The sequence below is a fragment of the Phyllobates terribilis genome, unplaced genomic scaffold (assembly GCF_046119375.1).
Source record: "Phyllobates terribilis strain yellow unplaced genomic scaffold, ASM4611937v1 Scaffold_14__1_contigs__length_39327217, whole genome shotgun sequence".
Taxonomy (NCBI): domain Eukaryota; kingdom Metazoa; phylum Chordata; class Amphibia; order Anura; family Dendrobatidae; genus Phyllobates; species Phyllobates terribilis.
The window spans coordinates 31,240,062-31,258,018 of NW_027362774.1; the positions used below are offsets into that span (position 1 = coordinate 31,240,062).

Consider the following 17,957-nt stretch of genomic DNA (forward strand, 5'->3'; position numbering starts at 1 on the left):
GCCTACAAGTAGTATTCAACCCCCTGCAGATTTAGCTGGTTGACACATGCGGAAGTAACTTGGCATTGTGACATTTGTACTGTACATCAGCCTGGAAGTGGGAAATGCACTGCAGCAAATTTTTTTATTTTTTTTAAAACGTTAAAAGTTAATTCAGAGTGTCATTTATTATTCAACCCCTCAAACCACAAGAATTCTGTTTGGTCCCCCTAAAGTATTAAGAAGTAGTTCAGGCACCAAGAATAATGAGCTTCACATGTGTGGATTAAAGATCTCTTTTGCCAGCCTTTTCTGACTATTTAAGACCCTCCCCAAACTTGAGAACAGCACTCAGACATGGTCAACATGGGAAAGACAAAGGAGCATTCCAAGGCCATCAGAGACAAGATCGTGGAGGGTCACAAGGCTGGCAAGGGGTACAAAACCCTTTCCAAGGAGTTGGGCCTACCTGTCTCCACTGTTGGGAGCATCATCCGTAAGTGGAAGGCTTATGGGACTACTGTTAGCCTTCCACGGCCTGGACAGCCTTTGAAAGTGTCCTCCCGTGCCGAGGCCAGGCTTGTCCGAAGAGTCAAGGCTAACCCAAGGACAACAAGGAAGGAGCTCCGGGAAGATCTCATGGCAGTGGGGACATTGGTTTCAGTCAATACCATAAGTAACGTACTCCACCGCAATGGTCTCCGTTCCAGACGAGCCCGTAAGGTACCTTTACTTTCAAAGCGTCATGTCAAGGCTCATCTACAGTTTGCTCATGATCACTTGGAGGACTCTGAGACAGACTGGTTCAAGGTTCTATGGTCTGATGAGACCAAGATCAAGATCTTTGGTGCCAACCACACACGTGACGTTTGGAGACTGGATGGCACTGCATACGACCCCAAGAATACCATCCCTACAGTCAAGCATGGTGGTGGCAGCATCATGCTGTGGGGCTGTTTCTCTGCCAAGGGGCCTGGCCATCTGGTCTGCATCCATGGGAAGATGGATAGCACGGCCTACCTGGAGATTTTGGCCAAGAACCTCCGCTCCTCCATCAAGGATCTTAAGATGGGTCGTAATTTCATCTTCCAACAAGACAACGACCCAAAGCACACAGCCAAGAAAACCAAGGCCTGGTTCAAGAGGGAAAAAGTCAAGGTGTTGGAGTGGCCTAGTCAGTCTCCTGACCTTAACCCAATTGAAAACTTGTGGAAGGAGCTCAAGAATAAAGTCCACATGAGACACCCAAAGAACCTAGATAACTTGGAGAAGATCTGCATGGAGGAGTGGGCCAAGATAACTCCACAGACCTGTGCCGGCCTGATCAGGTCTTATTAAAGACGATTATTAGCTGTAATTGCAAACAAGGGTTATTCCACAAAATATTAAACATAGGGGTTGTATAATAATTGACCCACACTTTTATGTTTAAAATTTAATAAAATTCAACTGAGCAACATAACTTTTTGGTTTGTAAGATTTATGCTTCTGTTCATAAAACCTACTCTCGTTTGCAGTTTGAAGGCTCTAACTTATTTGCATCTTATCAAACCAGCTAAATCTGCAGGGGGTTGAATACTACTTGTAGGCACTGTATAGAAAGACATTACATAAGAAGTGCAGTGTCTGTCAGTCAGATAAAGTCACCGGGGGTCCGTGTTTGCTGGCTGTGGCTGGCGCTTGAATACTCAGGAGCTCGAGCTCGGAGGAGGGACCCAGGCTGAAGGCACCAGGAGACTAAGGATGCATCTGCGGCTCTGCCGGCCGGCGGTAACCCAGGACGCGGCGGGAGCGCTCACATAGCAACCAAGGTGAGTGCGGGCATCCCGCTGTCCAGAAGAGGATCTGCCGGCCGGCGGTAACCCAGGACGCCGCGGGCAGCACCAGCGCTCACATAGCAGCCAATCAAGATGAGTGGGCCCCCCTGCTGTCCAGGGCCCCGGCACTTGCTCGGGTGCGCCGGGTGCTGACGCCGGCCCTGCACAGGAGGGCGCGCGTAGGGCCACCCCAGAGGCCACACCACTACAGGACAAGCCCTCTGCGCTCTTATAATACCTTTCATTTACCCTCCAGACACTGATTGTGGCCTGATATCCTGGTGTGGTTGTAATACGACAGACCGGTGTCCTCGTACACATTAGGTTATGCCCTAATAAACTGCTGTCCACCATCATGGGGAGAACATGGATCAGTCATGCTTGTCCCATAAATGAATGTGTCTGCTATCTACAGAACGTATGTGCCGGAGGGAGGACCAATGCAGGGACCACTACTCGGCAGTCCTCAAGTCATCCCCCGTATGAACAGAGCGGAACTGAGCATGTGCGACTACTGCTCCATTCACTGTCTATAGAAATGGTGGTCGCACATGCTCAGTACAGCTCGATGCGCACAGAGTTGGACCACCTTGTGGAGAGATGATGACTCTTGTTTATGGGAATATGGGTTTATGACCATGTAACTACAGGCAGGTAGCAAATAAGCTCATCAGTAAGCGTGGACAGTCCTGTGACCATCGGGGGGCGTTAGATCTGTCCATAATGGGGGTGCCAGTGATTTACAGTCACTGCGGATGCCATCTACATGTGGATCGTCTCTGTTCTGGGTTCAGACGAGACCACAGACATGGCTACAGCTCTGGGTGCTCAATGTTCTTCTTCAGGATCTTCTGCATTTTCTCTGGCAGTACGTCAGTCCAGAATTCTGCTTTTCCTGCCCTCAGATTCTTTGCAGATCGCGGCTTTGAGCTAATTTCCAAGTAATTTTCTTTGTGATCAAATAGTGGCCAGTGAACCAGACCCGGCCCATTGGGATCCCTGAAAAAAATAACATTGGCATTATGGGATGTAGGGCTGATCACTTAGGTGGGGTAGGGCTGCTCACTGGGGTGTATGGTTGATTACTGGGGGTGTAGGGCTGATCAACCCTACCTACCAGTGATAAGCCCTACCCACCCAGCGATAAACCCTACCTCCCCAGTGATCAGGCCTACCCATCCCAGTGATCAGCCCTACCCACCCAGTGATCAGCCCTACCCACCCAGTGATCACTGGGGAGGTAGGGCTAATCACTGGGGTGGGTAGGGCTGATCACTGGGGTGAGTAGGGCTGATTACTGGAAGGGTAGGGCTGATTACTGGTGAGGTAGGGCTGATTACTGGTGAGGTAGGGCTGATTACTGGTGAGGTAGGGCTGATTACTGGTGAGGTAGGGCTGATCACTGGTGAGGGTAGGGCTGATCACTGGAGGATGGGGCTTATCACTGGGGGGATAGGGCTGATTACTGGAAGGGTAGGGATGATCACTGGGGTGGGTAGGGCTAACCACTGGGGTGGGTAGGGCTGATCAATGGGGTGGGTAGGGCTGATCACTGAGGGGGTAGGGCTGATTACTGGAAGGGTGGGGCTGATTACTGGCGAGGTAGGGCTGATTACTGGTGAGGTAGGGCTGATTACTGGTGAGGTAGGGCTGATTACTGGTGAGGTAGGGCTGATTACTGGTGAGGTACGGCTGATTACTGGTGAGGTACGGCTGATCACTGGAGGATGCGGCTTATCACTGGGGGGATAGGGCTGATCACTGGGGGATAGAGCTGATTATTGGAAGGGTAGGTCTGATCACTGGGGGGGTAGGGCTGATCACTGGGGAGGTAGGGCTGATCACGGGAGGTAGGGCTAATCACTGGGGCGGTTGGGCTGATCACTGGGATGGGAAGGGTTTTGTAGGGTTGATCACTAGGGGGGTGGGCTGATCACTGGTTGGTGGGGCTGATCACTCAGGGAGTGGGCTGATCACTGGAGGGTGGGGCTGATCACTGGGGAGGTAGGGCTGATTACTGGGGAGGTAGGGCTGATCACTGGGGAGGTAGGGCTGATTACTGGGGAGGTAGGGCTGATCACTGGGGAGTAGGGCTGATCACTGGGACGGATGGGCTGATCACAGGGGAGGGAAGGGTTTTGTAGGGCTGATTACTGGGGCGGTTGGGCTGATCACTGGGATGGGAAGGGTTTTGTAGGGTTGATCACTGGGGGGGTGGGCTGATCACTGGTTGGTGGGGCTGATCACTGGGGGGTGGGGCTTATGACATAAGGAAACACGATGCAGGAGGAGTCGCGGGCGGTTTCCATATTGTCCCCTCATAGATGCAGTTGGGCCGGTTGGGTTCTGCTTTCCCACAGGATAGAGCCGCAGTCACACCTGAGACAGCCTGAAGCCTGTAATATACAGGTAATATACTATATAATAAATATATATATATATATATAATGAGTGCGGTGCCTCGCCAGCCCCCGGGGGCGCCTCGGTGTGAGAAGACCCTCGCTCTGTGCCAGGCTCTTGCATGTCAGACCCCTACTACCATGTAATGACGTCTTACCCACTGCGGGCAAAGTTGGCCCAGTATCTCATGACCGTTCTACTGAGGGTCTTCTCTTCATCGGTGGCATCGCCTTGTACAGAGAAGACATCGATATTAACCACATGAAGAAAAGCAACTAAACAAAAGCCTCCGCTGACCGCTGCCCCTGATCAGTGGTACCTGGGCAGGGACCAGCAGCGGCTCGTGCAGCTCGCCATGAGGACACTGACTTACCCATGGAGAGGAACGCGCCGGCTCTCAGGAACGCTCCTCCGAACACAAACATCAGCTCATCTCCATGGTCGGATTTCACAAAGTCAGGTCTGGTGTCCTTCAGCACTGAGGGGCGATGGTGGAACTCGTAGAAGAAGATGGAGGATCCCGAATCTGTGCGGAGACCCGGAGAATAACGTCCTGTTAGTCTAAGTATTCCACAACACATATATAAATATATATACAGGCAGGCAGTGCATATAGCGGCGCCATCCAGTTCTGTCTGTTGCTGCTGTTACAGATATTTCCACAAATAGCCCCGGGTATCAAGGGACGGGGATAATTATTTTTTTATTCTTAATCCTCACTATTTGCTTAAAAAGCTATCCAGAGAACACCGTTTTTCGGCGCCATTTGCTTGTTGGCACTGCAGAATACAGCCAGGTCCTTTCCATTATTACAGCGCTAAAAATCCAGAAACTTGTAGTGAAAATATTGGCCTCCCTTTAAAATGGGCAAGGTACATGGCAAGGGACGGGGAACTGGACGTGATGGTGATGGTGCATGCAGAGGCCGAGGCCGTGGGCAAGCTGAAATTGTACCACAACAAACACCCACATCTTCTCGCTCAACCTTCCTGTCCCAATTAATAGGGGACCGCAGCACACCACTATTGAACCCAGAGCAGTGTGAAAAGGTTATTGACTGGATAGCAGATAATGCTTCCAGTCACTTAGCCACCACCACCACCACCACCCTGTCTTCCACACGCTCAAGTCTCAGTAGTCGTGAGTCTGGACCGCATATTCCTCATCCTGATCCTCCTTCCTCTCACCATGCCGAGTGCCTGGAGACAACTGATTCCACACTTGGACACTCTGAAGAGCTGTTCACTTTTCCATTTATAGATTCGGGCCTCTAGCCCGGTCCACTTGAAGCGGGGCAAGAGGAGATCGCGTGTAGCGATGCCCAAATATTTGAGCAGCCACGGTCACACGAAGGCGAAGGTGGGAAAGTGTCACAAGAGGTGGACGATGATGAGACACAATTGTCAGAAAGTCAGGAGGAGGACCAGGGTGCGGAAGTGGAAGACGAGGTGGTGGATGATATAGTAACTGACCCAACCTGGCAGGAGGACATGCAGAGTGAGGCCAGCAGCACACAGGGGGAGGGAGGCAGAGCACCCCAACAGGCAGGAAGAAGCAGTGTGGTGGCCGCAGACAGAAGGCAGGCAACCGTTACCCGTAACTGTTAGAACTCTCCTGTTAGGCTTTTTTTAGGTTGCTGGTCACATGACCATTTTTGCCTATTTAATCCGGCTCCGCCCTCCTGGTCTTGCTGGACTTCATTGTATTTACTACTCTTGAGCTAGCTTGGTGCTCTGTTGCCGTTCTCTGTTAGTTTTGCTAGGTCTTCTGACCTCTTTGCTTTTTGTTGTGTGTTTGTCTTTGACTGCTACTATTTCTGCTAGGAGGTGTCCAACTTATCCCAGTCCCTAGTTCTTGTAGGGATCCCTCCCCCACATCTATAGGTCTTCGTTCAGACTAGCCGAGGACTTTAGCGGGTCTGATCGCAGGATCAGGTTCATCGTAGGGATCTAGTTTAGTTCTATTGTAGGGACAGTTCTCCTGTCTTTCCTTAGTCCCTGTAGCAGATCATAACAGTAACACCAACACGACAGAAGTTGCCAGTACAACTGTTAGGTCTTCCCGAGTCTGGTTGTTTTTTAAAGACTCTGCCGATAACCCCAAAAAGGCCATTTGCACCACCTGCCAAGCCAGCATCAGCAGGGGTAGCAAAGCTAGCAGCCTGACCTCCACCAGCATGATCAGGCACATGGCAGCAAAGCACCCGACTAAGTGGGCCGAACCCCAGGGTCCAGGAACAGTGTCTGCGGGTGGCACCACTGCTTGTTCCACTATTGTGCGTGCACGCCAATCCCCTGTCCATGGTGCATGCCAATATGCCTCCCGCCCTGCACCTTTCGTTGAACACTCTCAACTAGCAGCATCAGGAAGCACGTCCACGTCCTTGTCCCAGTGCAGTGTTCAGTTGTCCCCACCCCAGTCCTTGGAACGCAAGCGCAAATATGCAGCTAACGCCCCACAGGCCACACTACTAAATTTACACATTTCGCGAATGCTTGCGCTCAAAATGTTGCCTTTCAGGCTCATAGAGACAGAGGCTTTCCGCAACCTCAGGGCAGCGGCCGTCCCTTGGTACTCAGTCCCCAGCCGCCACTATTTCTCCCGGTGTGCCATCCCCGCATTACATAAGCACGTGTCCCACAACATTAGCCGTGCCCTCAACAACGCAGTTACTGGGAAAGTCCACCTAACTACGGACTTGTGGACAAGTGCTTGTGGGCAGGGACGGTACATCTCGCTGACGGCACACAGGGTTAACATAGTGGAAGCCGGGACCCAGTCGGACCTTGGGATGGAACACGTCCTCCCGACGCCGAGGATTGCGGGCCCTGGGTCAATCAGGGTTGCCCCCAGCTTCTACAGCTCCTGCACCTCCTCCTCCTCTTCAGCAGCATCCATCTCTGACGTGACCACATCAGTCGCAAGCTGGAAGCACTGCAGCACTGCCTCGGCCAAGCGGCAACAGGCTGTGCTGAAGCTAATATGCTTAGGTGACAAACCACACAATGCTGAAGAGTTGTGGACAGCTCTGAAAGAGCAGGCAGATCTGTGGCTCACACCGCTGAACCTACAAGCAGGCATGGTCGTGTGTGACAATGGCCGTAACCTGATGGCGGCTCTGAGGCGAGGCGAGTTCACACACGTACCATGACTGGCCCATGTGCTTAACCTTGGTTCAGCGGTTTCTCAAAACCTACCCGGATCTGTCAGATCTGCTTGTCAAAGTACGCCGCCTGTGTGCCCATTTTAGAAAGTCAGCTACAGCTCCCGCCGCTCTTGCCGTGCTTCAGCAGCGTTTGAAGGTTCCGGCTCACCGACTGATCTGCGATGTCCCCACGCATTGGAACTCTACATTGCAGCTGTTGGGAAGGATTTGTGAGCAGAAGAGGGCAGTTATTGACTACCTGCTTGAACAAGGCCATCGGTATTCAGGTCAGACTCCACACATAAAACCTCAGGAGTGGACATGAATGTCAGAAATCTGTACCATCCTCCAAAACTTTGAGGACTCCACCAAGATGGTGAGCGGCGATAACGCCATAATTAGCGTCACCATCCCCTTTCTCTGTCTTCTGAAATGCTCTCTGCTCACAATCAAAGAGGATGCATTGCAGGCGGAGCACGATGAGATGGAGCAAGGAACCGTACAGGGTGATTACACACAGCCAAGCCTCATCTCATCCCAATGTGGATTGGTTGACAATGAGGAAGAGGAGGAAGAACAGGAGCTAGTTTCCTGCGCTATAGACGGTACTACCTGCACAACTGCCATACCGTCTGTTCAGCGTGGATGGCCTGAGGATAGGGAGGAGGAGGAAGAGGAGGAGGATGAGGAGGAGAGCATGGTCAGTCATCCTCTTGGTGAGGACACTGAAGTCTTGCCTCTTTACAGTCTGGCACACATGGCTGAGTTTATGTTACGCTGCCTTTCCCGTGACCCTTGCGTTGTCCAAATTTTGGGTGACAGTCATTACTGGTTGGTGACGCTTCTAGACCCACGCTACAAGGAGAACTTTATGTCTCTTATTCCTTTGCAGAAGCCTAATAAAATGGGGCAGTACCAGAAGGCCCTTGTTGCGGAATTAGTGAAAAAATTCCCATCTGAAAACGCTGGCGGCAGAGGGCACAGTTCGTTGGACAACCAAGGAGTACAGGCGAGAGAGACACAACTTCAATCCAGCAGAGGCAGGGGAACACTGTCAAAGTTCTGGGAGAGTTTTCTCACACCCTCACATTGCACAGGCCCTGAGGCGCGGGGTACTCTCACAAGGAGTGCAAAGTTTCGGAAGATGGTGAGGGAGTACCTTGCCGACCGTATCAACGTCCTCCGTGATTCCTCTGTGCCTTATAATTATTGGGTATCCAAGCTGGCTCTCTATGCCTTGGAGGTCCTGGCCTGCCCTGCCGCCAGCGTTTTATCAGAGCGGGTTTTTAGTGCCGCTGGTGGAATTATAACTGATAAGCGCATCCGCCTGTCAACTGAAAATGCTGACAGGCTGACTCTTATAAAAATGAACAAGGGCTGGATTGGGCCCGACTTCTCAACACCACCGAATGATAGCAGCGTAACATAAACTCAAATACAGTGTATTTTTTGGGGGAGGTGTAACTCTAGTCCCATGCACCTCTGTCTTCACACCCAGACATGGGTGTACGCTTCCTGATTTTGTCTATTTGCTCTTGTCCTCCTCCTTCTTCGCATCCTCATCCTCCACCTCCATATCACCACCATATCAACATATCTACGTCTCTTGCAAGGGGCATTGGAGTTCCTTCAAATGTTTGGCAGCTGTTGCTTCACTGCATAGGCAAACACTATGGGAGATCCACTTTCTAATAATGGGAACATTGTTTTTAGGAGGCTCTCTGACCTCTAAGTCTCTTGCACGGGGCATTGGAGTTCCTCCAAATTTTTGGCAGCCATTGCTTCACTGCATAGGCAAATACTATGGGAGACCCACTTCCTAATAATGGGAACATTGTTTTTAGGAGGCCCTCTAACCTCCATGTCTCTTCCAAGGGGCATTGAAGTGCCTCCAAATTTTTGGCAGCCGTTGCGTCACTGCATAGGCAAACACTATGGGAGACCCACTTCCTAATAATGGGAACATTGTTTTTAGGAGGCTCTCTGACCTCTACGTCTCTTGCACGGGGCATTGGAGTGCCTCCAAATTTTTGGCAGCCCTTGCAGTTACTGCATGTGCAATAACAGTATAGGAGACCCACTCGTTTATAATGGGAACAACAAAGCATAGCCGGCTGATGGCTCTCTAACTATAGCAAGGGCCGACTGCTGGCCCTTTAAGAATAGTAAGGGCCGCCTGATGGCCCTATAAAAATAAGTTTGTGGCTTTCATAGTCCCTCCATCATAAATGAAACAGGATGTGTCTGATGATGTGTCACACACCACATGGCCAGATAAGGTTGTAAAATGTTAAAATGACATTTCCCGGTGAATGCATTTGTCTTAAAAAATAACGTAAAAAAAAACAACACAGTAGGGTATTTCTTTAGTATAAAAACCAGAGTCGCCAATGTAACCTCAATGTAATCACACTGTTCAGCTCCTGCACCTCCTCCTCCTCCAGTTTGGCCTTCATCTCCGAAAGACCACATCAGTCACAAGCTGAAAGTACTGCAGCACTGCCGCGGCCAAGCGGCAACAGGCTGTGATGAAGATAACATGCTTAATGCTTAGGTGACAAACCGCCCAGTGCTGCAGAATTGTTGAAAGCTGTAACACTGCAGCCTGATCTGTGGCTCTCACCGCTAAACATACAGCCAGGCATGGTCGTGTGTGACAATGGCTGGAACCTGGTGACGGAGAAATGACAGCCGGAGTAGATACGGTTTCCCAAAAGTCAGTCCTTTCACCGAGCTAAAAAATATGGCTGTGGTGAAATACAACTCACCGACAAGCTGTGGACTGGCTCCGTACCGTCCCCATTCACTTGACCACGTGTTTCTGGTTAGGCGGTCCTTCCCAGTAAGTGCACTGGGGAGGGCACAGGTAATGTTGTTTGACCCATGCTTGTGGAAGGCGGAGACGACACTGGGACAAATAGTGGCGGCTGGGATCCGAGTATGGACACCCGGCCGCCGCCATGAGGTTGTGGACAGCTTCCGCCTCCACGAGCCTAAAAGGCCACATTTCAAGTGCTGTCAAAAATTTGGCAGTATAGTATTGCAGCCTGTGGGTGGGTGGCTGGCTGCATAATTGCGCTTGCATTCCAAGTAACAGAAAACTAAGCAAATGGTGGTCTCTATCATCATCATGGTCTCACCTCGGCACTATGAACTCTCCTGAAGGAGAAGCCAGAGCCCACTGGAGGAGTCTCCGGTTCTTTGGTGGGCCCGACCAACCCTGCCGAGAAGCAGGCCTGGCTAAGAAAAGCGTGTGGGTGTTGGAAGGTTCCCGGAGACTCTATGGCAGCATTTTTAATGTGGACTGGCTCCGTACCATCCCTGGCCACATTCACCTGTCCACGTGTTTGTGGTTAGGCGGTCCTTCCCAGTAAGTGCACTGGGGAGGGCACGGGTAATGTTGTGGGACCCGTGCTTGTGGAAGGCGGAGGCGATACCGGGAAATATAGTGGCGGCTGGGGATCGAGTATGGACACCCGGCAGCCGCCGCCATGAGGTTGTGCAAAGCTTTCGCCTCCACAAACCTAAAAGGCCACATTTCAAGTGCAAGCAGCTGTAAAAAATGTGGCAGTATAGTATTGCAACCTGTGGGTGGCTGGCTGCATACTTGCGCTTGCATTCCAAGGAATGGGGTAGGGACAACTGAACGCTGCACTGGGACAAGGACGTGGACGGTGATTTTTGCAACTCTGCAACGACAGGTGCATGGCGGGAGGCATCTTCGCATGCTTCTTTGTACTGCTTTCTAAGTCCATTTCGCGTGCGGCCGGAGGACGATGAGGAAGTGGAAAATTTGCCTGAAATTTTCGTTTCCTGGAGCACAACATCCCTCCCATGATTTCACTGCTCCACACCATCCGTCTCCCCCTCGCTTTAGTAGTATATTTGTAGAGGGCAGGATTGGATAATTGGCCTAATTCTCATGAACTGCTAATTAATATGTCTCTTCTATCTGAGCAGACGAGGCGTCATTAACCCTTTCATCTGCTGCCTGAGGACTCAAGGAAATTAACATTTCAGGTACATTTTCCACCTTCCTCATGTTTATGGCACTACAGAGGAAGCGGTGATAACGACCACAGACCCTGCCCGTACCTCGGTGGTATCTGGCTACTCGGAACGACGGGACGACCAGAGAGACGTCACCACACAAGTCCAGGAATCTGTTTCTGAGCTCCGCGGGGTTATCTGTGTCCCCAAAATACTCCTCAAGTAATGAAGGGATCATGGGGGAGCTGATGCCCTGAAATAACAGCAAGAAGATGACAACCAGGCCGACATTACACCCATCACCCCCGAGACTGAGGAAGAGAGGTCTCACCAGGTGAGGAAAGTTCTCCAACGTCTCCTGTACGGTGAATTTATCCATCTCCTCCAATATCTCAGAGGCATTAAGGAGCTGAAGACAAGACAAACCATTACCCTCAACATTTACCTCATGCCACAGATATCTTATATAATGTATCTGCGTTACATCCTGTATTATACTCCAGAGCTGCACTCACTATTCTGCTGATGCACTCACTGTGTACATACATTACATTACTGATCCTGAGTTACATCCTGTATTACACTCCAGAGCTGCACTCACTATTCTGCTGGTGCAGTCACTGTGTACATACATTACATTACTGATCCTGAGTTACATCCTGTATTATACTCCAGAGCTGCGCTCACTATTCTGCTGGTGCAGTCACTGTGTACATACATTACATTACTGATCCTGAGTTACATCCTGTATTATACTCCAGAGCTGCACTCACTATTCTGCTGGTGCAGTCACTGTGTACATACATTACATTACTGATCCTGAGTTACCTCCTGTATTATACTCCAGAGCTGCACTCACTATTCTGCTGGTGCAGTCACTGTGTACATACATTACATTACTGATCCTGAGTTACCTCCTGTATTATACTCCAGAGCTGCACTCACTATTCTGCTGATGCACTCACTGTGTACATACATTACATTACTGATCCTGAGTTACATCCTGTATTATACTCCAGAGCTGCACTCACTATTCTGCTGGTGCAGTCACTGTGTACATACATTACAATACTTATCTTGAGTTACATCCTGTATTATACTCCAGAGCTGCACTCACTATTCTGCTTATGCACTCACTGTGTACATACATTACATTACTGATCCTGAGTTACCTCCTGTATTATACTCCAGAGCTGCACTCACTATTCTGCTGGTGCAGTCACTGTGTACATACATTACATTACTGATCCTGAGTTACATCCTGTATTATACTCCAGAGCTGCACTCACTATTCTGCTGGTGCAGTCACTGTGTACATACATTACATTACTGATCCTGAGTTACCTCCTGTATTATACTCCAGAGCTGCACTCACTATTCTGCTGGTGCAGTCACTGTGTACATACATTACATTACTGATCCTGAGTTACATCCTGTATTATACTCCAGAGCTGCGCTCACTATTCTGCTGGTGCAGTCACTGTGTACATACATTACATTACTGGTCCTGAGTTACATCCTGTATTATACTCCAGAGCTGCACTCACTATTCTGCTGTTGCAGTCACTGTGTACATACATTACATTACTGATCCTGAGTTACATCCTGTATTATACTCCAGAGCTGCACTCACTATTCTGCTGGTGCAGTCACGGTGTACATACATTACATTACTGATCCTGAGTTACATCCTGTATTATACTCCAGAGCTGCACTCACTATTCTGCTGGTGCAGTCACGGTGTACATACATTACATTACTGATCCTGAGTTACATCCTGTATTATACTCCAGAGCTGCACTCACTATTCTGCTGGTGCAGTCACTGTGTACATACATTACATTACTGATCCTGAGTTACATCCTGTATTATACTCCAGAGCTGCACTCACTATTCTGCTGGTGCAGTCACGGTGTACATACATTACATTACTGATCCTGAGTTACATCCTGTATTATACTCCAGAGCTGCACTCACTATTCTGCTGGTGCAGTCACTGTGTACATACATTACATTACTGATCCTGAGTTACATCCTGTATTATACTCCAGAGCTGCGCTCACTATTCTGCTGGTGCAGTCACTGTGTACATACATTACATTACTGATCCTGAGTTACATCCTGTATTATACTCCAGAGCTGCGCTCACTATTCTGCTGGTGCACTTACTGTGTACATACATTACATTACTGATCCTGAGTTACCTCCTGTATTATACTCCAGAGCTGCGCTCACTATTCTGCTGGTGAAGTCACTGTGTACATACATTACATTACTGATCCTGAGTTACATCCTGTATTATACTCCAGAGCTGCACTCACTATTCTGCTGGTGGAGTCACTGTGCACATACATTACATTACTGATCCTGAGTTACATCCTGTATTATACTCCAGAGCTGCTCTCACTATTCTGCTGGTGCAGTCACTGTGTACATGCATTACATTACTGATCCTGAGTTACATCCTGTATTATACTCCAGAGCTGCACTCACTATTCTGCTGGTGCAGTCACTGTGTACATACATTACATTACTAATCCTGTACTGATCCTGAGTTACCTCCTGTATTATACTCCAGAGCTGCACTCACTATTCTGCTGGAGCAGTCACTTTGTACATACATTACATTACTGATCCTGAGTTACCTCCTGTATTATACTCCAGAGCTGCACTCACTATTCTGCTGGTGCAGTCACTGTGTACATACATTACATTACTGATCCTGAGTTACATCCTGTATTATCCTCCAGAGCTGCACTCACTGTTCTGCTGGTGCAGTCACCGTGTACAGACATTATTACAGCTCTCACCTTCGGGAGCATCCAGCCACATTCCTGGTTGTTGACTCCTATAATGAAGGGGACATTGTGGCTTTGCTTGGTAGCGAGGGTCTCCTCTGGGGGTCTGGTGAGGAAGACCCCATCCACACACACAGGTAGACTCGGGAGGGTCTGTGTGGAGCAGACAGGACGTGTCATTGCAGAGCGATGGATGTGACATCACGGGGTCTGCTCGTTACTGACCATCTGTGACATCACCGTGAGGATTTCATCCGTGGATTTCTTCCTCAGACAGTCCACCAAGGAGCCGGGCTCACAGCCAGAGAAGGTGGCCACCATCTGTGGAGAGGTGGTCAGCTGTGTGTCCTGTCATTGTGTCACTAAGTGAGGGGACAGGGGTCTTACATCTCGGAAGTCACGCAGGTGGGCCGTCATGTGCACCATCACTCCGGGGATGAGGGTGACTCCACTCTCAGCGATGGCTCTGTGGAACAAGCCTTTGCCCAAGGGGGAGGTCATCTGAAAGCCATACAAGGTGGAATCCATTACATGGTGTCTGCTGCGGCTCTGGGGGTCCTAGTCACAGAAACAACTATCACTTATAGGGGCCGCATGTGTTTTTTTTGCATCAGTCCCTTTATGAATTGCCCACGAGCCCCCCGGGCCTGGAAAACGTTGACCTGAGCGCAACGATGTCAGGTCATAAAGGGGCAGAGGCTCTCACCAGTGCGGAGACGCTCACGGCTCCGGCCGATTCACCCAATATAGTCACAGCGTTGGGATCACCTCCGAAATCCGCAATGTTCTCCTGAATCCACCGCAGAGCCGCCACCTGATCCAAGAAGCCGTAGTTCCCAAACGCCTGTCCGTCACCGGTGCTGCGGGGACATGAAGCTGCTCATAGGCTGGGATCAGCGGCATGGGACATGATGGACCACCACGTAAGATGTCCTCATGCCTCGCAGAGCGGGCGAGCAGTATGGAGGCCTGTAGGGGAATCTGGACATGGAAGATGCTTGTCCTACTGAATCTCTACTTCTCTTCTCCACTTGTCACTTACCTGAGGAAACCCAAGATTCCCAGCCGGTACTGTAGGACCACCAGCACCACCTCCTCATAGGCGCTCAGCGCAGAACCATCGTAGAAAGCGGCTCCACCCGTCAACAGCGCTCCACCATGTATGAAGACCATGACCTGCAGAGAACACGAGCCGGGAGAAGTCACTGTGCAGCCGACGTGCAGACGCCGGAGAGGACACCGCAGCGAGACCCCAGAGGAACATAAAGGAGAACTCTCACCGGAAAATATCTGCCACCGCCCTGCTCTGCTGGAGTGTAGACGTCGAGGTACAAGCAGTCCTCAGAAAATGGCGGCAGCGTCATCGGAGCCCGAAACAGCGCGTGAATCTTCTGTAATAGCTCCGCCGACTGGAGACACCTGAGGGGACATCACCACAACGAGCAGCACAATGACCCCGTATATATCAATGTATGACCCCGTATATATATATCAATGTATGACCCCGTATATATATATCAATGTATGACCCCGTATATATATATCAATGTATGACCCCGTATATATCAATGTATGACCCCGTATATATCAATGTATGACCCCGTATATATATATCAATGTATGACCCCGTATATATATATCAATGTATGACCCCGTATATATATATCAATGTATGACCCCGTATATATCAATGTATGACCCCGTATATATATATCAATGTATGACCCCGTATATATATATCAATGTATGACCCCGTATATATCAATGTATGACCCCGTATATATATATCAATGTATGACCCCGTATATATCAATGTATGACCCTGTATATATATATCAATGTATGACCCCGTATATATATCAATGTATGACCCCGTATATATATCAATGTATGACCCCGTATATATATATCAATGTATGACCCCGTATATATCAATGTATGACCCTGTATATATATATCAATGTATGACCCCGTATATATATCAATGTATGACCCCGTATATATATCAATGTATGACCCCGTATATATATCAATGTAAGACCCCGTATATATATCAATGTATGACCCCGTATATATATATCAATGTATGACCCCGTATATATATCAATGTATGACCCCGTATATATATCAATGTACGACCCCGTATATATATCAATGTACGACCCCGTATATATATCAATGTATGACCCCGTATATATATCAATGTACGACCCCGAATATATATATATCAATGTATGACCCCGTATATATATATCAATGTATGACCCCGTATATATATCAATGTATGACCCCGTATATATCAATGTATGACCCCGTATATATCAATGTATGACCCCGTATATATATATCAATGTATGACCCCGTATATATCAATGTATGACCCCATATATATCAATGTATGACCCCATATATATCAATGTATGACCCCGTATATATCAATGTATGACCCTGTATATATATCAATGTATGACCCCATATATATCAATGTATGACCCCATATATATCAATATATGACCCTGTATATATATCAATGTATGACCCCGTATATATCAATGTATGACCCCGTATATATATATCAATGTATGACCCCGTATATATATCAATGTATGACCCTGTATATATATATCAATGTATGACCCCGTATATATATCAATGTATGACCCCGTATATATATCAATGTATGACCCTGTATATATCAATGTATGACCCCGTATATATATATCAATGTATGACCCCGTATATATATCAATGTATGACCCCGTATATATATATCAATGTATGACCCCGTATATATATATCAATGTATGACCCCGTATATATATCAATGTATGACCCTGTATATATATCAATGTATGACCCCGTATATATATCAATGTATGACCCCGTATATATATCAATGTATGACCCTGTATATATCAATGTATGACCCCGTATATATATATATCAATGTATGACCCCGTATATATATCAATGTATGACCCCGTATATATATATCAATGTATGACCCCGTATATATATATCAATGTATGACCCCGTATATATATCAATGTATGACCCTGTATATATCAATGTATGACCCCATATATATCAATGTATGACCCCGTATATATCAATGTATGACCCCGTATATATCAATGTATGACCCCGTATATATATCAATATATGACCCTGTATATATATCAATGTATGACCCTGTATATATATCAATGTATGACCCCGTATATATCAATGTATGACCCCGTATATATATATCAATGTATGACCCCGTATATATATCAATGTATGACCCTGTATATATATATCAATGTATGACCCCGTATATATATCAATGTATGACCCCGTATATATATCAATGTATGACCCTGTATATATCAATGTATGACCCCATATATATCAATGTATGACCCCGTATATATCAATGTATGACCCCGTATATATCAATGTATGACCCCGTATATATATCAATATATGACCCTGTATATATATCAATGTATGACCCTGTATATATATCAATGTATGACCCCGTATATATCAATGTATGACCCCGTATATATATATCAATGTATGACCCCGTATATATATCAATGTATGACCCTGTATATATATATCAATGTATGACCCCGTATATATATCAATGTATGACCCCGTATATATATCAATGTATGACCCTGTATATATCAATGTATGACCCCGTATATATATATATCAATGTATGACCCCGTATATATATCAATGTATGACCCCGTATATATATATCAATGTATGACCCCGTATATATATATCAATGTATGACCCCGTATATATATCAATGTATGACCCTGTATATAT

At 47.9% G+C, this 17,957-nt stretch overlaps 1 protein-coding gene across 3 annotated transcripts in view; it reads right to left on the reverse strand.

The window, feature by feature from the left end:
* Positions 1 to 2,406: 2,406 nt before the first annotated feature.
* LOC141175879 (cocaine esterase-like) overlaps positions 2,407 to 17,957 on the reverse strand; it is a 28,936-nt gene continuing 13,385 nt past the window's right edge. For 2 of the 3 annotated variants that reach the window (XM_073659855.1, XM_073659854.1), the window contains 11 exons: positions 15,410 to 15,548; positions 15,172 to 15,305; positions 14,836 to 14,989; positions 14,517 to 14,687; positions 14,355 to 14,450; positions 14,142 to 14,282; positions 11,663 to 11,740; positions 11,437 to 11,584; positions 4,570 to 4,722; positions 4,354 to 4,426; positions 2,407 to 2,795 (listed from right to left, as the gene is read on the reverse strand). In XM_073659855.1, the coding sequence (XP_073515956.1) occupies positions 2,609 to 2,795; positions 4,354 to 4,426; positions 4,570 to 4,722; positions 11,437 to 11,584; positions 11,663 to 11,740; positions 14,142 to 14,282; positions 14,355 to 14,450; positions 14,517 to 14,687; positions 14,836 to 14,989; positions 15,172 to 15,305; positions 15,410 to 15,493 (1,419 nt within the window). In that variant the 5' untranslated portion in view covers positions 15,494 to 15,548 and the 3' untranslated portion in view covers positions 2,407 to 2,608. The remainder of the gene's footprint in view (positions 2,796 to 4,353; positions 4,427 to 4,569; positions 4,723 to 11,436; positions 11,585 to 11,662; positions 11,741 to 14,141; positions 14,283 to 14,354; positions 14,451 to 14,516; positions 14,688 to 14,835; positions 14,990 to 15,171; positions 15,306 to 15,409; positions 15,549 to 17,957) is intronic. The other variant, XM_073659853.1, reaches the window with a different exon arrangement.